At 39.1% G+C, this 19085-nt stretch overlaps 2 protein-coding genes and 1 long non-coding RNA gene across 4 annotated transcripts in view; 1 reads left to right on the top strand and 2 right to left on the bottom strand.

The window, feature by feature from the left end:
• LOC136281002 (uncharacterized) overlaps positions 1 to 1536 on the bottom strand; it is a 14244-nt gene extending 12708 nt beyond the window's left edge. The window contains exon 1 of the long non-coding RNA XR_010717515.1: positions 1371 to 1536. This is a non-coding gene — a long non-coding RNA (uncharacterized lncRNA). The remainder of the gene's footprint in view (positions 1 to 1370) is intronic.
• The window catches only part of LOC131772761 (lysophospholipid acyltransferase 2), a 12696-nt gene extending 5730 nt beyond the window's left edge, over positions 1 to 6966 (top strand). For both annotated transcript variants that reach the window (XM_059088714.2, XM_059088715.2), the window contains 7 exons: positions 2027 to 2117; positions 2681 to 2782; positions 4067 to 4170; positions 4266 to 4330; positions 5521 to 5653; positions 5760 to 5911; positions 6364 to 6966. In XM_059088714.2, the coding sequence (XP_058944697.2) occupies positions 2027 to 2117; positions 2681 to 2782; positions 4067 to 4170; positions 4266 to 4330; positions 5521 to 5653; positions 5760 to 5911; positions 6364 to 6631 (915 nt within the window). In that variant the 3' untranslated portion in view covers positions 6632 to 6966. The remainder of the gene's footprint in view (positions 1 to 2026; positions 2118 to 2680; positions 2783 to 4066; positions 4171 to 4265; positions 4331 to 5520; positions 5654 to 5759; positions 5912 to 6363) is intronic.
• A 1175-nt stretch (positions 6967 to 8141) lies between these two features.
• LOC131772759 (lysophospholipid acyltransferase 1) lies at positions 8142 to 18450 on the bottom strand. Its single transcript, XM_059088712.2, has 15 exons — positions 18079 to 18450; positions 17536 to 17681; positions 16688 to 16765; positions 16158 to 16250; positions 15593 to 15648; positions 14973 to 15027; positions 14532 to 14664; positions 13624 to 13650; positions 13144 to 13234; positions 12291 to 12392; positions 12027 to 12130; positions 11191 to 11255; positions 10633 to 10765; positions 10039 to 10196; positions 8142 to 8676 (listed from the first exon to the last, which is right to left on the bottom strand). The coding sequence occupies exons 1-15, from the start codon at positions 18142 to 18144 to the stop codon at positions 8475 to 8477; spliced, it is 1509 nt and encodes a 502-aa protein (XP_058944695.2). The 5' UTR covers positions 18145 to 18450; the 3' UTR covers positions 8142 to 8474.
• Between the last annotated feature and the right edge of the window lie 635 nt (positions 18451 to 19085).

Below are 19085 nucleotides of genomic sequence, written 5' to 3'. Positions count from 1 at the left end.
TAACAGATGCATTCGGCAACTGAATGCAATACCTTCGAATAAATTTTATTTAATTTATATTTTCAAGGCTGTGCTCTAGGAAAATTTTCAGGGCGCCCTTTGGGCACCTAACCATGACAAGTAGGTCGCCCAGCCTTCCAGGTTGGTCGCCCGAATTGATTAATTAATTAATTAATAATTAATTGATTAATTATTAATTATTCTGGCCGAGGAAACCATTGCTGAATGACAATCTTTACTAATCCGTGACGTTTTGAAAGAGTAGCGTTGTATACTTCTTACAGTTCCAGAGAATCCGCAGAATTGCCAAACAGTTTCATCTTTAATCTCTCTCGTTCAATATTCACTTCACCGGGCACGGGCGGCGAAGCGAGTTACTATATTTAGCAGTCACGTACTCTATTTTGGCGAACTTGTGATATCATGAAATCCTGTTCTAAATTAACCACATACATGTTAAAACCGCTAAGAAAATTTATTCGAAGCTAATTAAATAAACACAAATTTGCATAAAGGACGGTTTCGTTTTATTAATCACACGCTCCACTATTGAAACTGTTGAAACACAAAAATTAAATATAAGCATCAACCACTTCAATAGAAAATTAGATCTTCAACACATGCTTGTGCAAAAATCGTGCAGTTTCTCACGGGCAAGGAAAAAATAATTTTTCGTGCTAAACCATGTGAAACAATATTAGATAACACACGCGACAACTTTGAGCGTGAACAATTCTTGTTGTTGTCCTGCCGAATATTTTTTAGTTCTGCAAATGTCATCAAATTAGCAAGTAAAATTATAAAATGTTAGTTACAATCAGTTGCTCGCTTTATCGCGTCGTTCAATGGACAAGAAACCTGGGCCATGTACTATATTAATAAACCGGAAGAGAATCCACCGAAGCGAAACAAGACCCATGACCTCACTTAATATTTAACCTAAATGTACAGATCACACAGGCTATTGATTGCACTGCGCTTTCAGCGCTTTTGCTTTTCGGGCTAACGGGAGCCGGGGAGCACGATGGAGTTTCTTTTTGTTTCGTTCCGTTCCGTATCGTTTCTATACGTTTGCTGGTTTCGTTTCGGGTTTTCACACAAGCCGAAATCTATGCGCCCGGACGGGCGACCGCTTTTCTTTTTCAGTCGCCCGAGACCAAATGTTAGTCGCCTGAGGCGACCGGGCGCCGCTAGAGCACAGCCTTGATTTTACAGCGTTTGTTCATTCATAATTCAAAAGCAGTTCATGCTCTGCGGACAACAACCAATTTACGAGAAAAACAAGATCAGCGGCAGTGAATTCGACTATCCAAGCTTTAAAAACCCACAAATCAGACAATTCAAATTTACACTCTAGCTTTTAAACATACCTTTAAAGATTTTTCACAGATTTGTAAACCTTTTCTTCGAAGCCATTTGCCCTCGAAAGCGTAGTCTTTACTTTTAAATTCCTCCATGATAAAAATCAAACCACGTTTATTCCACTGTAAAGACTTGACACTTAGGGTTTAAAGTCCCAAATCCACCCAGACATGGTTCAAATAGTCTGTTTTACAGTTGCATGCGTGGTTGCCAAGCCTTTGAACAGGAGTGAGGCTAAGGTTGACCTTGTTATGATGCAAACATTGCTGCTTTTCAAATTTAAATTACTTTGTTATCATGTAAACTAAATATTGGTCTCTATCACAACAAGGTCATCTTCAGCCTCACTCCAAATCAAAGGCTTGGCAACTAAGTATACAACTGTTAGATGGCTTATTCCTCACCCCAGGGAAGGCGTTTTGTGTCAAATAATTCCGTACTCCACGTTCACAGACGCCGGTCATATGCCCATGGACTCCCCGGGCATTTGATCGGTGCAGTTACCTGACATTTCCGTTACTACGTGCATTTCTGGACATGAGTGTGATAATGAGGGCTCGCTAGCAAGCTCTACTCGGGAATCTAATGAACTCTTTAACTCGACTGAATAGTTTAATTAAAAACCGCACAAGTTTAGCTAATCTCTCATCTTTTTTTTCCACAGTTTGCTGCTCTTAGAAATCTGATGACGTCGATGACATGTATAGCCTTCGTAATTCTAACTGGATCCAATTACCCCATCGCCAGGAATGGAGGTATTCTGTTTCACTTCGTGGTTGTATCTGTAGTTGATAAGGTCGGAAAAAATTCAGGATTGCATTGGTTTTGCTTTACTTTTTTCTCTGATTGGTCCAGAAAACTCGCGCCACTCTCTCAACCAATCAGATGCACGTCGGTCGCCCGCGTTCTCCCGCGCTTTTGGCAGTTTGCTAATTTTTACTTAGAGCTCTAGAAGTATTTTCTCTCTTCTGGTAGGCAGTTGTTATTACAATTGTTTTAAATTTGTCGAAAAGTGTTTTATCCTTCATCAAGTAAACGCAAATTTAAAGTTTAACGTTCTTGTCATCAACGTCTTTAATTTAAGTTTCTACTGCTAACTTTTCCTTTAGCTAGTATCAATCATTTAAAAAATAAGTATGGTTAAACCCAAAGCACTCAACCTCATAAAGGATGCGCCCCCCCCTTACCTGTCACTTTAAATGGGGGGGGGGATCTGTACGCACCTTCGGATGTACGTTTTGCTTCTTCTCCACTTTTTTTTAAGAGAATCACAACCTCGATCTTTTTTAACTCAACCGCGTTTTCTGTTTCCTTACAGATCCTGATTTCATAAGTTCTAATCCTCTACTTTGGAGACTTGCTTATGCCTGGATCTCAATAGTGTCTGTGAGAATGCGTTACTACTTTGCCTTTAAACTAGGTAAGTAGTGTTACGGATGTCGTGACATCGTGTCACGCTTTATGGAATGCATAATGGAATTATAGGAGCACGAGCCGCCTTCTCAAGATGGCGGCAATGTTGACGTTTTCTCGTGATTAAAGTTGTTTGTAATCCATCGAGTTTGAGCCAATTTTTGAGTCGAACAGCGGAAACAGGAGCCTTCTGAGCCTTCTCCAACTTGCAATAGTGTTGGATATTCAACCTGTAGCAACTGATACAAGCGCATTCTCTGTGTCATGAATTCTTAGGTGTAGCGGGACTGCACAATTACGCTTAACTTCCTGCTGTGATTGATTTTGAAACTTCGCGCCAACTTCTTGGCGACCAATCAGGTGTACACCTGAAGCCTGTCACTCCATGGTTACTTGCGTTTTCCCGTGCGTCGGACAGTGGTATTTCCTTCGTTCTGATTTTTTGACTGTTTGTTCTGATTGCCTTTTGTTTTGGTTTTGAAGCGCTCAATTGAAAAGTGTGTTAATATAAATTTAGAAACGTTCTATCACACATGCTGCAATATGATTGGTTACCTTACTCGCTCTTCCGTGATAGATAGTGACTGGCCTAACAAAGTGCAATTGTGAACAAAATGAAATAATAACTTTGAGTCTGTAGGTTACCAAGTTTTGAGCGACTAATAGATTTAAACTGAAATAACGAGATTATTTGCTCACAATTCTTATGCGTCATAGTTGATGAAGGCGAATCTGGAGCTCATAATCTAATTATTATGTAACTAAGATCTCCAAGAAACGCGTTCTGATGGGTCGATATCTCGTTAACAAACAGATTCCATGTTGCCGCGCGTCTGCTCGGCAATATACCACATACCATCGCTCTGACGAAGGGCTAACGCTCGAAACGTCAGCTTTTTTACTCTTTACGGTGGCTAATTTACGTTTTCAACCCAGTTGTTAACATTAAATTACCTGCTATACTCTCCCACCGACGCAGCACCACAGTTTCTTTAGAAACTTACCCCTTTAATATACCACAGATGCGGTCGAAACGCGTTTTAACCAAAAAAGTGGCACCCGAGGCACTGCTAGTGTATTACGGATGTTTTTACCACATTTTTACGTCTTCTGTCGTCTGTTGCTGTACAGGCCCACAGCAACAATGAATCTGTTTGTTTTATGTAATAAAAAAACCAAATGCTGTTAACGGTGACGTCATCTATGATCATAACATCTAGATCATAAGTGAAAACCATTCAAAAAGAGTTTGTGTAATTCAGTTTATGTAATATTTAATTGTTGCTTTCAGCGGAGGCAATGAATAACTTTTGTGGACTCGGATTCAACGGTTTTGACGAAAATGGAAGAGCGAAGTGGAACCGTATGACTATTGTGAATATTTTCAAGATCGAGGTGCGTTTGTGTGTGTGTTCTTTTTTTTTGTCTAAAATCATTGGATTTTATTTGGGTTTTCTACCATTTTCTCCATTCCTTCGCTTTTCTTTCAGTTTGCAACGAGTCTGAAGGAAGTACTAGACAACTGGAATATCTGTACAGTCCTGTGGTTGAGAAGGTATGTTGTTATCTTTTTATTGATTGAGTGGGAGGGCCGGACGGGAAAATATTTGGCCCGAGGGCATAATGTGCACTTTCGTTTTTTCTTCTTCTCCTCTTTCAGCTCCCATCTCGTTGGGGCGGTTGACCATTTCTGGCCCTCCTCAAACCATCATAAAGGGCCCCCATACGGGGGGGTTTTTGTCAAATGTTTTTCGGTAAAAGCGCGCGGGGGACCGGACGGGTCATACGACAACTCTTACTATGATATGTATAGGAAATCGTATGAACGCGAGTGCATTTCGTGATTTATGGGCACGAGCGATGTTAAAAAAATCGAGAATATAATAAATAAAAAATCGTATGAACCTGCTCGTGCATTTCGTGATTTATGGTCACTCGTGATGTTTTGAAAGTTCTCAAATTGCACTCGCCTACGGCTCGTGCAATTTTGAGAACTTTCAAAACATCACGAGTGACCATAAATCACGAAATGCACGAGCAGGTTCATACGATTTTTTATTTATTATATTCTCGATTTTTTTATAATTTGGTGTTCAAATTTGGCGCTTCCCCGGTGTTTCCATGGCAACTTCTCCGTATTGCACTCTATAACCTCTATTGCACTCTATAACCTCTATTGCACTCTATAACCTATTTATGCATTCATCATTGGTCAATCAGAAACGCGATATTTTGTTGAGTATATAATAAATGATCAAAGAGAGCCAATAAAAATCAAAGTGGAAGACGCAAGCTTCCTGTTGCGCGGGGAACAACGGTCACTAAATCACTATTGGTATTTTAGTGAGTGTTGCGAACGAAAAGACTGACAGTTTATTAGATGTTAACGTCATGGTGTTTGCTTAAACTGGGAAAACGAACCTTTTGTGGGTCACACATTTGTTACTCACTCTGTGACCCCCAAGTTTAACATTTCTTGGGGGGGAAAAAACGTTTCTTTCTATTTCCAAGTTATCGTGGTTTCGGGAAAAGAATTCCTTTTTCTTAATACAATTTCCTTTGCTCCTTTTACACTCTGAAAACCACCAACTGAATCTTTGATCGGGGCACTTTCAAGAAGTCTATCAAATAATGGCAATTTATCCCATTTATTAAGAGCTTGGTTCATTTGTGTCATGAAGTTAACAATTTTATGTGGCTTAATATTACACATGAATTAATTCTTATTACAATACTTTCTCACAGAATTGTGTATGAACGAGTTTCACATCATCCCACGCTGGCTGTGTTCGTCTTGTCTGCTGTGTGGCATGGGTTCTACCCAGGATACTACATGGCCTTTGCAACTTGTGGACTTATGGTTGAAGCAGCGAGGAAGGTATTTATTTGCAAACTGAAAACTGTTGAAATGAGAACAGGTGGCCTTAAAATATTTTTGTTCCAGGTAAAAATAAAGGAAATGTTTCTTGCGATTTTGTTTGTAGGTTCGTAGAAAATACAGGCCTCTCTTTCAAGGCTCACATGTCTCCTCTCGTTTGTATGACCTCGTAACATGCGCAGTAACCATCCTTTCTTTGACGTTTGCTTCCATCCCATTCGTTGGTTTGGAAGCTAGATTTGGCTTGGAGTTTTGGCGGTAAGAATTTCTTTAACTTTATCTGTTTCGTAATGACACTTACAGGGATATGAACATCATGAATTAGCACAAATTTTAACTTTGCCGGCCCGTATCAGAGCTTTTGAGTTGAGCACAAGCTTTAGCCGAGTAGAGATTGGGACGAGACGTGCAAGAGGCTAGTTATCTCGTTACTGAGACTCAGTCCCTTCTCTCTCTACGACACGATAGAACGTCCGCTTCCCTACATTCTCCTAGCAATATTAGAAAAAAGGTGCGGATTACCGATAGTCCAAATTTGTAAAATTGCAATGTTCAAATACCACTGCATTTTAACGCACGGTATTAAGACTGGTATACACATCAGATGAGGGACAGAAGGGTGGGTTACCTGTGGTAGTCTCGTCTCTCATTTGCCCAACTCCGCGAAAACTGTGTAGCATATTGATTTAAAAGTTGTTTTTCTTCTCCAGTTCTATGTATTTTTATGGAATTGTTTGGTCCATCATGGCGTTTCTTCTCCTAAGTGGTGGGAAGTCCAAGACTGAAGGAAAGAAAGACAATAAAACCGAAAATGTGGATGTAAGAGATGAAGAGAAAGACAAAAAAGGCAACTCAACAGATGAGAATTTAACAGAGCTCCGAAACAGAGTTAAAAAGAATATGGAATCACCAAATGAACTGTTTCGTAAGGGTACACCTAACAGCCTGCTAAAAGAGAACCTGATTGTAGGGTCATAGAAGAAGACACTCAATGAATTTTAGACAGAATTTTATTTAAGGAATCTTTTAGAACCTTATAAAGCTTAATTCTTAAAGGCCCCTTCACTCAGCACCGTATGTATAGTTTGAACTGTGGCTCAGATTTTAGCAGGATATACGCGCTTCTGCGCTAGAGGCATTACTTCTGTTGGTATAAAAAGATAGAACGTAATAATAGGTATATTGGCGTTCTAAGAATCCCCAGTTTTCTAATCAGTACCAAAAAATTTATGATTTTTCTGCGACATAAACGATACCTGAACTTTAAAAAAATAGCTACTGAGGTTTGTACTTGTTATTTCACCAAATTTACGTTAGAAAATTAATATATATAATACCTGTAAATACGATGAAATAAATTATGATAATTTGGATATGATGATTAGAATATTTTGCTCTGTTTTGTAGCTCTTAGGAGCTGCAACTTTTTCTACGTAACTTATAATGAAACAATACTGCTCATGGTATTAAGTGTTTTTTTCTTTCTTCATCGGGCTATCTTGCAATGGCATCATATCTTTGACTCCCTATTTATTGAAATAAGCTTTTTCAAACACTTTTGATTCACATTATGGCTAATAAAAATTACAGAAGAGCCCCGCCTGCTCGCACTTCTAAGGGTGACAGAAAATTGGTTGGAGTGATGGGGGCTTCCAGTGAGCTGATAGTAAATCCCTGAAAATATGATGTCAAGGGAAATCGGATCTTTTTCGAGTTACTGGGGTAGGGGAGCTCGACTTAATCGCGTTCAAGTTAGCCCGGTTCTGGTATAATTCTGATTTAATTCTGGTATACTTCCTCGATAACACTGACAAAACGCGAGGCAGCCATTTTGAAATTCAGCGCCTACGCTATATTTACCTCACGCGAGGTAATTATAGCGAGATATGACGTAATACTTGACCAATCAGAGCGCACGCATCTTTACACTCACCGGAGTAATTACATTATGGCCGGATACAACTAAATGTGTTAGTATCAGATGAGCATTTAGGTTGATCTGATTTCAGGAATATACCCTATTCACAGGAATACTTCATCGTTCTTCGAGAAGCCATTCATATGATTCTTGTGGAAAAAGAATTTGTCGCTGCATTGTTTATTTTATTTATTGTCTTATCCCCTTTCTTTTCATAATGAAAACATTAATACAAACTACTTTATTAATTTTTTTTGGAATACAATTTACTTAGCATTCAGAAATACTTGTATAACCATTGGCGATGGATAACGTTTCATAATTCAAACGTATGCTGTTAATTTAAAAGCTTATTTAACCTCAAAATTTACTAGAAAATTAATTCTCCCAACAACGACAATGCAACGTCGTGCCAACTGGTGATGAGAATAAATGGGGGGAGGGGGGTGGAGATTTTGAAACAGACTGCCAATGAGGGGGATCACTAAAATGCTACAGAGCCTTAGGAGGGGGTGATCGTGTTAGTTGACTGTGACACTACCAGAATCCTCTGCCCCTCCCCCCCACGCCCCCCCTCCGTGATAAATAATGACCCCTCATTGAGACACGTATAACTCATCTCGTACCCAAATCCTATCGTGTGACTGCACCCGCTTGACCACGGAAGGTCTGGGTACGAGACCAACATATCACCTAGGGAACAGTTGTGGGAGAGAACTCCAAATTCTTAGGATCGACCGACACCGAAATTTATAAACATCTGTTAGGAGAACTGACTCCCAGATCCAGAGACTGAAAGCGTTTAGAACAATTTTTCAAAAAAATTCCCTGGTTCGTCAACCTTATATCAATTTGCACTGCGACGGAGCTTAAATAATTGATTGTAGACACTACATTGTTTTTTCACTTTAATTTTCGATGTAAGGCATTGTTGTTAGCCAAACTTGGAAGAGAATCATCCTGGTGGTTCAGTTCGAATTTGAAGGATCCACTGGGCGTCACGGAACCGTTTGCGCCTCTAGCATCATGGGAAGGCCTTGGTTTGCCACTGGGGCAGATGATCAGTGTTGCAATCAACAGAATGTGACCAATGAAATACGTCGACCTAGGAAGTAGAAATCATGTGCGTTACATAATGGTAATAGGACTGAGTGGAGTTCAATTCGGTCTGTAATCATATAAGTGATTAACAAAATCGGACGACCGCGAAGCGGGAGTCCGAATTGTCACACACGAGTATGATTACAGACAGAATTAGACGACGCGAAGTCCTGTTACCAGTCAATCATTACCATTACAATTTCCGAAAAAAAAACAGTTACGACAAACATCTCCAGTAGGGACAATGTCTAAAGAAAAAAATTTGGAAATTTCCTAGTTATTGCAATTGTTATTGTGATCAATTCTGTGATTGGTGGATTTAGCTGAGTGAACTTGAGATGATTGGCTGCTTTAACTGTCCGATTACAGGTGTCCGATTACAGGTGTCCGATTACAGGTATCCGATTACAACTGTACAGGGTGATTAGTGAAATTAAAGCAGGTGATGTACCGATCACATTTGAGGAAACTGTAATGGTTGTGATTATAGATTGTTCAAGTCAGTACTTAATGGTTAAATCCTTTATCTTGTGACAAGGAGCCTCCAGAAATTTTGGATCAGTTGTAACTGGGAGGAGAGAGACTTTGTGAGGATAAAGTGTCTTGTCCAAGAGCACTGCACAATGACCTCGCTAGGACTCAAACTCAGCTCTCTTGACTCAGGGTCTAGCACGGTAACTTTTGGATCACTGCGTCAAGTTGTCCTCTATATCGATTTGAATGACTTCGGCTCATGGCAGAGAAGTCCGAACTTAGTTATCACTCTTCGAAAAAATTGGCACCAAGCTGTTGGTTTATGTTAAAAACATGGATGTGGGCCTGTCCTGATTGTATTCGGCAACTTTTGAGTAACTTTTGGCGTTTGAAGCAACTTTTTGCGGTTCTGGCAACCTCGAGAAATTTTAATTTTGTCTTTCTGATAATTTTTGAATAAAATATTGGTTTGGAGTCCATATCAAGCATGAAAAAGTTAACGATTTTATAGAAAACTTCTATTCATGCAAATTTATTGAATAATTATCAACACAAACGAACTAAGTGTTTTGTTCTGTTAGACTTAGAAGTATCCTTAAGTTTCGCCCATATTTGCAAGCAACTCTTTAAAGGTAAGATGTTGGCAATCGCAGCGTAGAAAAAGCGTATAAAGCTTTGATTAACGTCTATTTAAAAATATCAAGAAATTAAAGTAGGAAGTTTTGAAATTTAGTCACCTTTTTTTGGACTTTGGGCAATATCAGAGCAACTTTTCAACATTCTACGAGCACAAAGGGGGCAGACCTGGATAGATGTATGCGTCCTGACAGAACAAGTTTCCCATCAGAAGGCGAATCACCACCTACCAATAGCAACGCATGAGTCATCTTACCTGTAGAAATTCATTGAGAGATCAAATCTCAGTAGCACAAACGCTGCCAAACAATAGGAGGCACATAGAGGGTTACAAGCCATCCACTGAAGAAATTGCAACAAGCTATTGATCAACGGAGATGTCCTTCCGCGAAGGTCGTCACAAGCATGTCGCACCTGGAATAAGAGTATTCATTTACTTGTTGTATTTTCACCACTCCGTCACTTGGCCAAGCTCTGGTCAGAGGCCATACAGGCCTATGTAATATCATGGATTACCCACGCATTATTGATCGGTTCTCACCTATGACCTATTGGCCTTTTTATGGAGGACAGACGCATAGATGACGTCACCATTTCAATTTTTTTTTTAGCTTTTTCTTCTTTTCAATAAGACAAATAGATTCCATTGCCGTGGGTCTGTTCAGGTATAGATCACAGAAGACGTCAGACTCGGCTACGTCTCGTTTGCCATTTCTTTGTACTTACAACATTTTGACGTCACCTGTGATCTATGACGAAACAGACGCAAGGCAACATGGGATCTCTTTGTTGATTGCACAGCATGACTGGAGCGTAGTAACGTCAGTTATTTCAACAGTTAGAAGCTTACCTTCCTATCAGCTGCTATGAGTAATATAGAAACTAACAATGCCAAAAGATAACCGGGATAAAATCCATGCCATATGGCAGATACAGCTAAAGTGAAGTACGTTCTATGGTGAGATACTCGCTGATAAACAATCCTGATACAAAGAGAAAGAATAGACAAACAGTCACGAGAGAGAACGCTTGTCAGTTTCGTTTACTTCGAAAGACAAAGTTGTTTTTTAATTTTCCCACCTGATCTGAAGGGGGTAGGGGTGAGTAGGGAGATAGAAAAACTGTTCCTGTACTCATCGAATTTCAATTTATTAATATCAATTTATTATCCAGCAATTGAAAATTGTATCAGTGCAAGAGTATTGCCATTTGATATAACACTAATTTCTCTTAACTGATTCATGAGGAATTGTATAACATTTGGAAAGGAAAATCTCGAGTTAAATCCTTAGGCTAAAAGATTTAGTTTGTGGATTCTTAGGTGATGTAGCTTGATAAAAAGTGGTTATAACAATTTTATGTTGTAAATTGACATCGTTGATTAAGTCTCAATGTTCCTAGTGCTCACCTTTTAAGCCAAAGATTTGTTGTTATATTCCAGTTGTTCAACAAGTCTTTGAAGTTCGTGGATATCTAGGAATACCAAACAATACAAAGCTTACGACTTAATCTAGAGAAAGACTCGACGTGGTATTTTTGTAAGGTTCAATCATTTCGTGAGTATTTTACTCGTATTTCACTCAGGAGATATGACTCATTAAAATATCTAGGAGCAGATTGTATAATATTGTTCACATAGAAGAACTAACAACGGTCAGTCAAAGCTCTAAATATCGTCTGATGGGTTAGACTGAGTGGTGTAAAAATACGAGGCTCTTACATCGTTTTACATGGTCATGCAGTGTAATTCCCTCCTCAAATACCAAAATAACAAAACTGTTTCAAGACCTGCCATCCCTGTTTATAATGCATACGTTATGGCGTTATGGACTAGAGATTAGCGCGTTAGAATCCTGCTTGAGGGAGCTGGGTCCAAGCTCTACTTGGCTCATTTTGTTGTCTACTTAGCAAGAAACTTTTATCTCTTCCAGTCCCTCTCTTTACCTAGGAGTATCATTTAGCACAGGCAGAAACCTGACTTTTTAGAGGAGAACTGACAGCGATGAAATGGGATACTTTTAAAGATGACTACTTCGTTGCCGTGGAAACCGGAACAACTAATGGTCACCTGTGGCAAACTCAAGCCACTAGGTTCGTTTGAGAAGTTAAAATTTCTTTTGAACCAGCTCCTTCTCAGTGGAAAAGGTCAGGAAATTTTACCAACTGAAAACTACCAATCTGGAACCTCTTAGATTTTATATTCGTTGATAAATTTGTTTAGTTTCCCAAATCAGATTCACAAACCTCTAAATCCACTGGATAAACATTTGTCATTTTGTTCCAAAGCTCTCGCCCGCTTGAATCATAACCATTGAATCCTAAGCCGCATGCGTTATTTACTGCGTCCGCTGTGGATTAAAATCGCGGACATGACGTTAGAGCGATGGACTTGTATTTCATTTACAGGGAGTTGCATTGCCCATACTTCAGCAGTAGGGCTTACATAATTCATGCGCAGACGCAGTCCTTTTACCCTTCATGAACAAAGAAAAGTAACTGTCGACTTACCGATAATCCAAGCAAAATAATACTTAAAACGTGTAGTGAACATGGCAAGAAACGCAAAAGCCATTCTCCACAAGAAAGAACTATTGGCAATGAAACTGGAATCTGGAATAAATGAACAGTATGGTACTGGCTAATTAGAGATGAAAATACGACTGTGATTATATAAATATAATATATTTGAACTGCGGATTAATAAATGAAATTAAGAGTGATCAGCGCAGTCATGAACATTACTTATTAAAGCAGTAGTGAAAATGAGGCCTGAAAAAAAGATGAGAGTGATCTTCCTAGTAACAAACACTACTTTAGCAGTAATGGAAACAAAGCCTGAAAAAATTTCAGGCTTGTACGGGAGTTGAACCTCCGCGAAACTGGTGCAGTGCGCTACCAATAGAACTATCAAGCCAACTGGGAGTTCATTTGATATTCATATTTTCACAGTCGTTCATTTATTACTTCACAGATTTATTACAAACCAAAAAACAACTAGTTCCCAGTTAGCTTGTTAGCTCAGTTGGTAGAGCACGGCACCGATATCGCATGGGGGTCATGGTTCCGACTTCCGTACAAGCCTTAATTTTTTTCAGGCTCTATTTCCACTTTTGCTTAAGTAATGTTTGTTACTGAGAAGATCACTCTCATTTTCATTTAGCGATAAAAAGTCGAATATGTTTTTTTTTTAAGCAAACTATTACTGAGAAAAATGAGATAAAAAATGATTCATCTGCATATCTTTAAATTTTTACCCTCGGGTCTAATTGTGAATTCTCCCTTCGAGCCACTTAAACATTTCTTGTTCCCTATTGGCAGAGAATTGTGAGCTGTATCAAGACGAATCAATAGAAACGCATACCTGCAGTAAGATGGAAAGGAAATATTTTGGACAAAATGCAGAAGAGGACCAGACACAGGAGACTTGAGGCGAGCTTCGTTACAACAGCATTCTGATAAGAAAGCAGAATCGAAGAGCTGTTAGGACGCATCTTGACCGAGCATTGTAACAACCAAAACCAAAGATATCACAATCAGAAGAAATAAAAATTACGAGGGCCAATGAGAACTCAACGTAAAAACAAGCAAAGTGCTTAAAGCGCGGGAAAACGCGGGCGACCAAGTCGCATTTGGTTTCAGTTTTAATCTGATTGGTAGAGAAAGTAGTGTGAGTTTTCTCTGGACCAATCACAAAGCACAAGAAAGTAAATACAATATTAATGTAATCCCGGATTACTTTTGACACTCCATTTAAAATTGCTTTTGCGTTCAGTTGAATTCGGGTTTAGGTACACAAAGAGATCAGATTATTTACCGTTTTTTTTTAAATAAAGTAACTTACCGTTGGTGAAGGTTCCTTTTTGGTTTCCTGTTGTTAATAGAGAGTTAGAACAAAAGAAAGTTTATGATTGCTAAGGCATATATTAATATATTTATAGGTTTAAATCGCTAACGAGTTCTGAGCTCTAACCATCCTCTGCTGACACTACAACATAGCTCTTCGAAAAGTGAAACACTTTTTATTCAAGAAATCCATCTGATTGTTGATAAATAAATACCCAATCGTTTGTCTGACCTTTGAGGGAACAAAATCTACTTGTCAAAATAATGATGAGGATTGAAATGCATCAATGAAAGCACGCCAAAACGAACCAATAGCGGCTGACCATCTTGCTTCATGGGGGGTTGAGGGATTTTTTGGGGAGGGAGGGAGGGAGGGGGCAAATGGTTATCAGGGGGGTGGAGGGGGTCTCAATCGTCCCTAACAGAGTATGAATGAGGTACTTTAGAAAATTGACTGACAATGAAGAGGATCATTAAAATACTACAAAGCCTTGTGGGGGGGAGGGGGGGGTCAGGTAAATTTCATCGTGACATGACTAAAAACCTCTGACCCCTCCCCCGATCTTCCGCCGATTAATAATAACAAGTATGCAACAGTATAGCAGTCGAAACTTTGTGAATCTTAATTGATAGCTTAAATCTCAGTGACGGATCTAGGGAAAGGAACACAGGGGGCCCAGGCCCTTATTTTGGGTAAAAAAAGAAAGAAAGAATTGTAGAAGGAAAGAAAGCGGTAGGATAAGCGACAAACCCCCCCCCCCCCTCCTCAGCTCAAGATCTAGGTCCGTCACTGAATAAAATCTTCATAGTATAGTAAGATATCTAAATTGTGAGATAAATTACCACGGTACAAAAGTTAGTTAATAAAAGGAAACGATAAACTGTGGCAAGAATCTTTCTGCGAACCTGATCTGTAGCACTTGCGATGTCGCGCCCTTCAATAAAGTCCATGAAGTCATTAAAAGTACATACAGGACCTGCTAACAGCGTGCTGTGGTGAAACATATACCCAAAGTACTCTAGTAGTGAAGGGATGCGTCTGTCGAAACAAATGGACATATGCTTGTCTATGTACTATTGACGTGAACAGAAATAAAAAAAAAAGTTCTCGCATATGAGCTAATATTGAAGAAGTTACAGAAAAAGAAGCTTGGAAAAATCCAGGCTTTGACACCTGGCTGCACCTCATGTGCCACTGTTTTGTTCTCACCACGTTTTGATGTCATCTGTAATCTGTTGCTGAACAGACGCGCAGGAACATGCCATCTACTTGACAAATTTTTTAAAACAGTTATAGGAAAGCTTAATGCAATTTATAATCTATTGGGAAAAGCTCGGAATACTCACTGAATTCTCTGCTCTTTTTGATCCTTCGAAAGTTCAACTTCCCGTCTTCCAAGCCCTGCCGTTAAAAATGATTCTAACTCTCCACAGCGCATATTGAACGTTTTTATAAACATAATATATACACTCAGCGTTTAATTTGAAATCACCTAAGGTTTCATTAGAGTTTCTACCCATTGACTCAGTGGTGAGAACTCTACAGTGAATCTCAGCGAGCAAAATACTTTAAATGTTGATCTTAAAATATTATAAGCTTCGGCGGAACGATTCACGTTGCCCTTTAGCACAAAATGCAAAGTTCTTGAGTATTTACACACATTCTGAATTCTACTAGACTATCCAAATTCATTATAGGAGACTTGAAAAATTACATAAAACTTGCATATAAAAGACACCGAAGGAATCGGTTTGCATCGGCTGGCAAACAGAAAGTATTATGGTATGGTATTTTCTAGTGCGCGAGATATCTTCTCAGGTCGGCTCCAACTGTATCGCGTGCAAAGCTGATCGTGGCGCAGGGCAACGAAAGCCACCTCAACGGCCTGGTATTTTCCGCTCTTCTTGACAAGTCACATATGAAAACTGTTATCAAATGGACTTTTCTAGGCACTTTATGATCTTACCATCATGTAAGCTGAATGCCAAATATGTCACTTTTTGAAACATGATCATCAGGCGGCTGAAAGACCAATATGCCTCTTTAAGTTCCTAAAATACTTATAAATGTTGCTAATTCAGCGAATTTGTGTCATAAAACTCGCGTCAGTCCCTCAACACGACTTTGAAATTGTCAGTTACGTTTAGTTGGAGAGATCTGGAAACGTCTTGGTGATTCAAGGACGAGTTTCATCTCGTGACCAGGTCCCGCTGGAGTGGTTGGCCGTGAGAGATATGGATACACAACTAAATCAAGGCTAAACTAGTCCCAGACCTCTGGAGGAGGAAAGAAAGTATCACAGTACTCTGAAGTACTCTGAAGATTGGTCGATCACTGAACCTGACTAGCATCTAAGTTCTCCTTACAATGTCACCCTTGAATCAGACACCAAGGTTGCGAGAATAAAGGGAAAAAAACCAAAGAAGCTTTTCTTTATGAAACAAATTTTCCATATCAAGAACTTTAGGATATGTTTGCTGCACAGTATGATGACAGGGCGTAAAGGGTTAATCATAAAGATTTCGCCTCACCCTGAGTAGTCAAATCTATTGATTCCATAGTAAAGGATCATCCGGGCTATTTGTCCCACTGACAACCAGATCAAAGATACCACAATGACGACCCTGGACAGTGACAATAATATGATAACAAAAGTTGAATAATGAATAGTTTGAGGAAATAATGGCACATTACTTTCTCTTGTGAAAACGTAACATGACATACCGATGGATCTGACAGTACAGCGGTCACAAAGTCTATTCGAGTAAGGGTGATTTACCATTTTTTACGAGCTTTACCAAACATGCTGGGAGTTAGAACATCATGACTAGCTGGTTAACATGACCGTCTTTAACCTTGTGAGAAGTTCTAGATTGGGTTGTTATTTTGGCTGCCTCTCAGCCGTTTCAAAAGTCCGCTCATTTGACCGTCTTATTAGATCTGACGACATAATGGCTGTAGGGCAATCGGTGGGTAGGTATTATGAGCCATTGAGACGCCAGTATAAGACGTTTCAACTGAAATAATATTGGATCAAGGACCAAAGTGCAGTTTTACTTACTTGTGGACTTTCTTTGGATTAACACTCACTGTGAACCCGTAACAGAGTGCACACACTAGAATCAGGATAATCATTTCGCTGAAAATAAAAGGAAAAATAGAAATCTCCCTGCTCACCTATCAAGTCAATGAAGAGACGAGATTTGTTAGCGCAATAGGACAATTTTCAATTGAACATCGAAAATAATACGGCTTGCCTCGCCACGGCTGTGATTGACATTCCGACCAATTCCTTCGCTCGAGCAGTGCAAGACTGTCACAGGCGATTTCCCGCGCTTTAGGTTGCTTGCTTGCGTTTACTCTGAGATCTAATTGACTGTTCAAGGTATTCCTTTTGTGTTAAAACTTGTTTTTATTACTTTGATTTGTTGTTATAACACGCAATTGCAATGCGCACTGTTGTGGCCGAAATATCCGACTCCTAAATGGCGTTAAAATCCGTTTGCAGTTCTTTGACTTTGTTTTTATAACACTCAATTGCAATGCGCTCTTTTCTGGCAGAAAATATCTGTCTACTATATGAAACCAACAAAGACAGCCAAAACACAAAGATGTCTTAATGCATATATTAAGTTAATTGAGATATTGTTCTAGAAATCTTTATAGTATGAATAGAAATTTCCTTGACATGAAATAAGGAAGCTAAGAAGTCGATTCAGGACACCCTGCTGAGAAAAAATTTTCCCATGTTTCTGACACTTCTTAACCTTGAGCACTAAAATAAGTCAAATGTAAATACTCAAATCATAGCCAATGACTACTCATGCAAAAACCAAGTGTAATATATGCATTAAGCGAAGCGGAAAGCTCAACTAAATTTTACGAAATGTTTCAGAATTAAAATCCTACCTTCCTAAACATATCCAGCCTAAAAAAAGGCCCCAAAGTATTGTCATTGCCAAGCGTGTATTTGCTGACACCCTTTTCGGATGTAATGTTGTGCGATATACGGATCCAAGCGGGAAACATAACAGCATGCAAAAGACGAACTGGATCTGCAGAGATGACAATATACATATCTAGCTCGTATAACATCGCCGTTGATTTAGAGAAAAGTTGTGGTTCACAAAGATTATAATACACTTTTTCTGAGTTCCTCGAGATGATAAACGTGATGGTTACACGGCAGGAAGTTTAAATCATTTGACCATACTTAAGCATATAAACATTACGACAAAGGGTGCACAATACTATAATTTTTTAAGATGGAATAGAGTTATAATTACGAAATAACTGTGTCTTTTTTCGCGTGTGGAACACTGGGTTTCTACTTTTTATAAAGGAACAGTCGGTAAGCTGATTCAGTGAGACAGACAGGACGCGTTTAAATCTTGAATCTAGGACACATACACAGTAATCGATTGGCGAGGTAACTACAAAAATATACCTTACCTGCTCGACTGGCGTACTCAGCGCCTTGGCTACAAACAGCAGCGAATCTTGTATAAAAAAGATCATTCTACTACATACGAACTGTTTTCGCGTTGTAAACAAATGAGCAATGAATCGGAAGCTTTCCGGCAAAATCTATCGTTGAATAAAACCTGCTGACGTTGTAACGCCACAGTGATTTCTTTTTATTCTACTAATTTAATTTATTCAGAAGAGAAGAATTAAAAAAATGCCTTATTAATGTTTGCATGATCAGTGACCGATCGTTTTCAGAATTTGAACAAATTTTTGCGAATTGTCATGTAGCCAGTGAGAACTTTGTAGAAATTTGTGATGTAACACTTGCAGAACTTACTCCAACAATAAGACAAGCCGCTCTATTGATACAACTCAAATATTTAGTCGAACGACATTGTTTAAATTTATCTTGAATACACATTGAGATCAGAAAGATGAATAGGTTAATTTCATACTCAAGTCAAGTGGCTAGTTGGGCTGCAACCTATTCCGATTTCCATGGCACTAAGAGTGAATTCTAAAAATTCTGGAACATTAGCATATGTCTGGAGGTTTTCGATTACAAAGGACGGGCAAAGTAGCGAGAGTCTGACGAAGGAGGGGGGAGGGGAGAGGCGAGGGAATCTGTCATTCTCTCTCCCTAGGTCCCAACCCTCTTTTTTCGCCTGCAACCACTCTTCTCAGGCCACTGCTGAGGGATAACAATACGCTCAATTGACGGTGGTGAACAATTTCCTCAACTACGGTATACGCACTTTCTCTCTTTTTTTAAAGACATGTACACCGATCATTTGCGCAGAAAAGGTGTATTTAGATGGCACTATGAAGTTGGTGATGAACTATATACTTTCCTTAAAAATGAAAAAAAAGAAAAAAAAAACTCGTCCTACGCTGTCTCATGCTGACGGTGCTTATCTTGAGGTTTGCCAATGAAGAGTTGGGGATGGTACTTATTTATAAAGGGTGTAAGTTTCTAAACAAACTGTGGT

The sequence above is a fragment of the Pocillopora verrucosa genome, chromosome 5 (genome assembly GCF_036669915.1).
Source record: "Pocillopora verrucosa isolate sample1 chromosome 5, ASM3666991v2, whole genome shotgun sequence".
Lineage (NCBI taxonomy): Eukaryota > Metazoa > Cnidaria > Anthozoa > Scleractinia > Pocilloporidae > Pocillopora > Pocillopora verrucosa.
Note: the sequence above shows the minus strand (reverse complement) of the source record. Positions and strands in the feature narration are given on the sequence as shown.

Bases quoted from the DNA above. Each gene is read 5' to 3' on its own strand.
- LOC131772759 (XM_059088712.2), bottom strand. From the start codon at position 18,144: ATGATCTTTTTTATACAAGATTCGCTGCTGTTTGTAGCCAAGGCGCTG. The intron at 16,251-16,687 runs GTAAGTAAAACT...GTCACTGTCCAG, and splicing joins AATCCAAAGAAAGTCCACAA to GGTCGTCATTGTGGTATCTT. The intron at 15,028-15,592 runs GTAAGATCATAA...TTTTAACGGCAG, and splicing joins GGCATTCAGCTTACATGATG to GGCTTGGAAGACGGGAAGTT.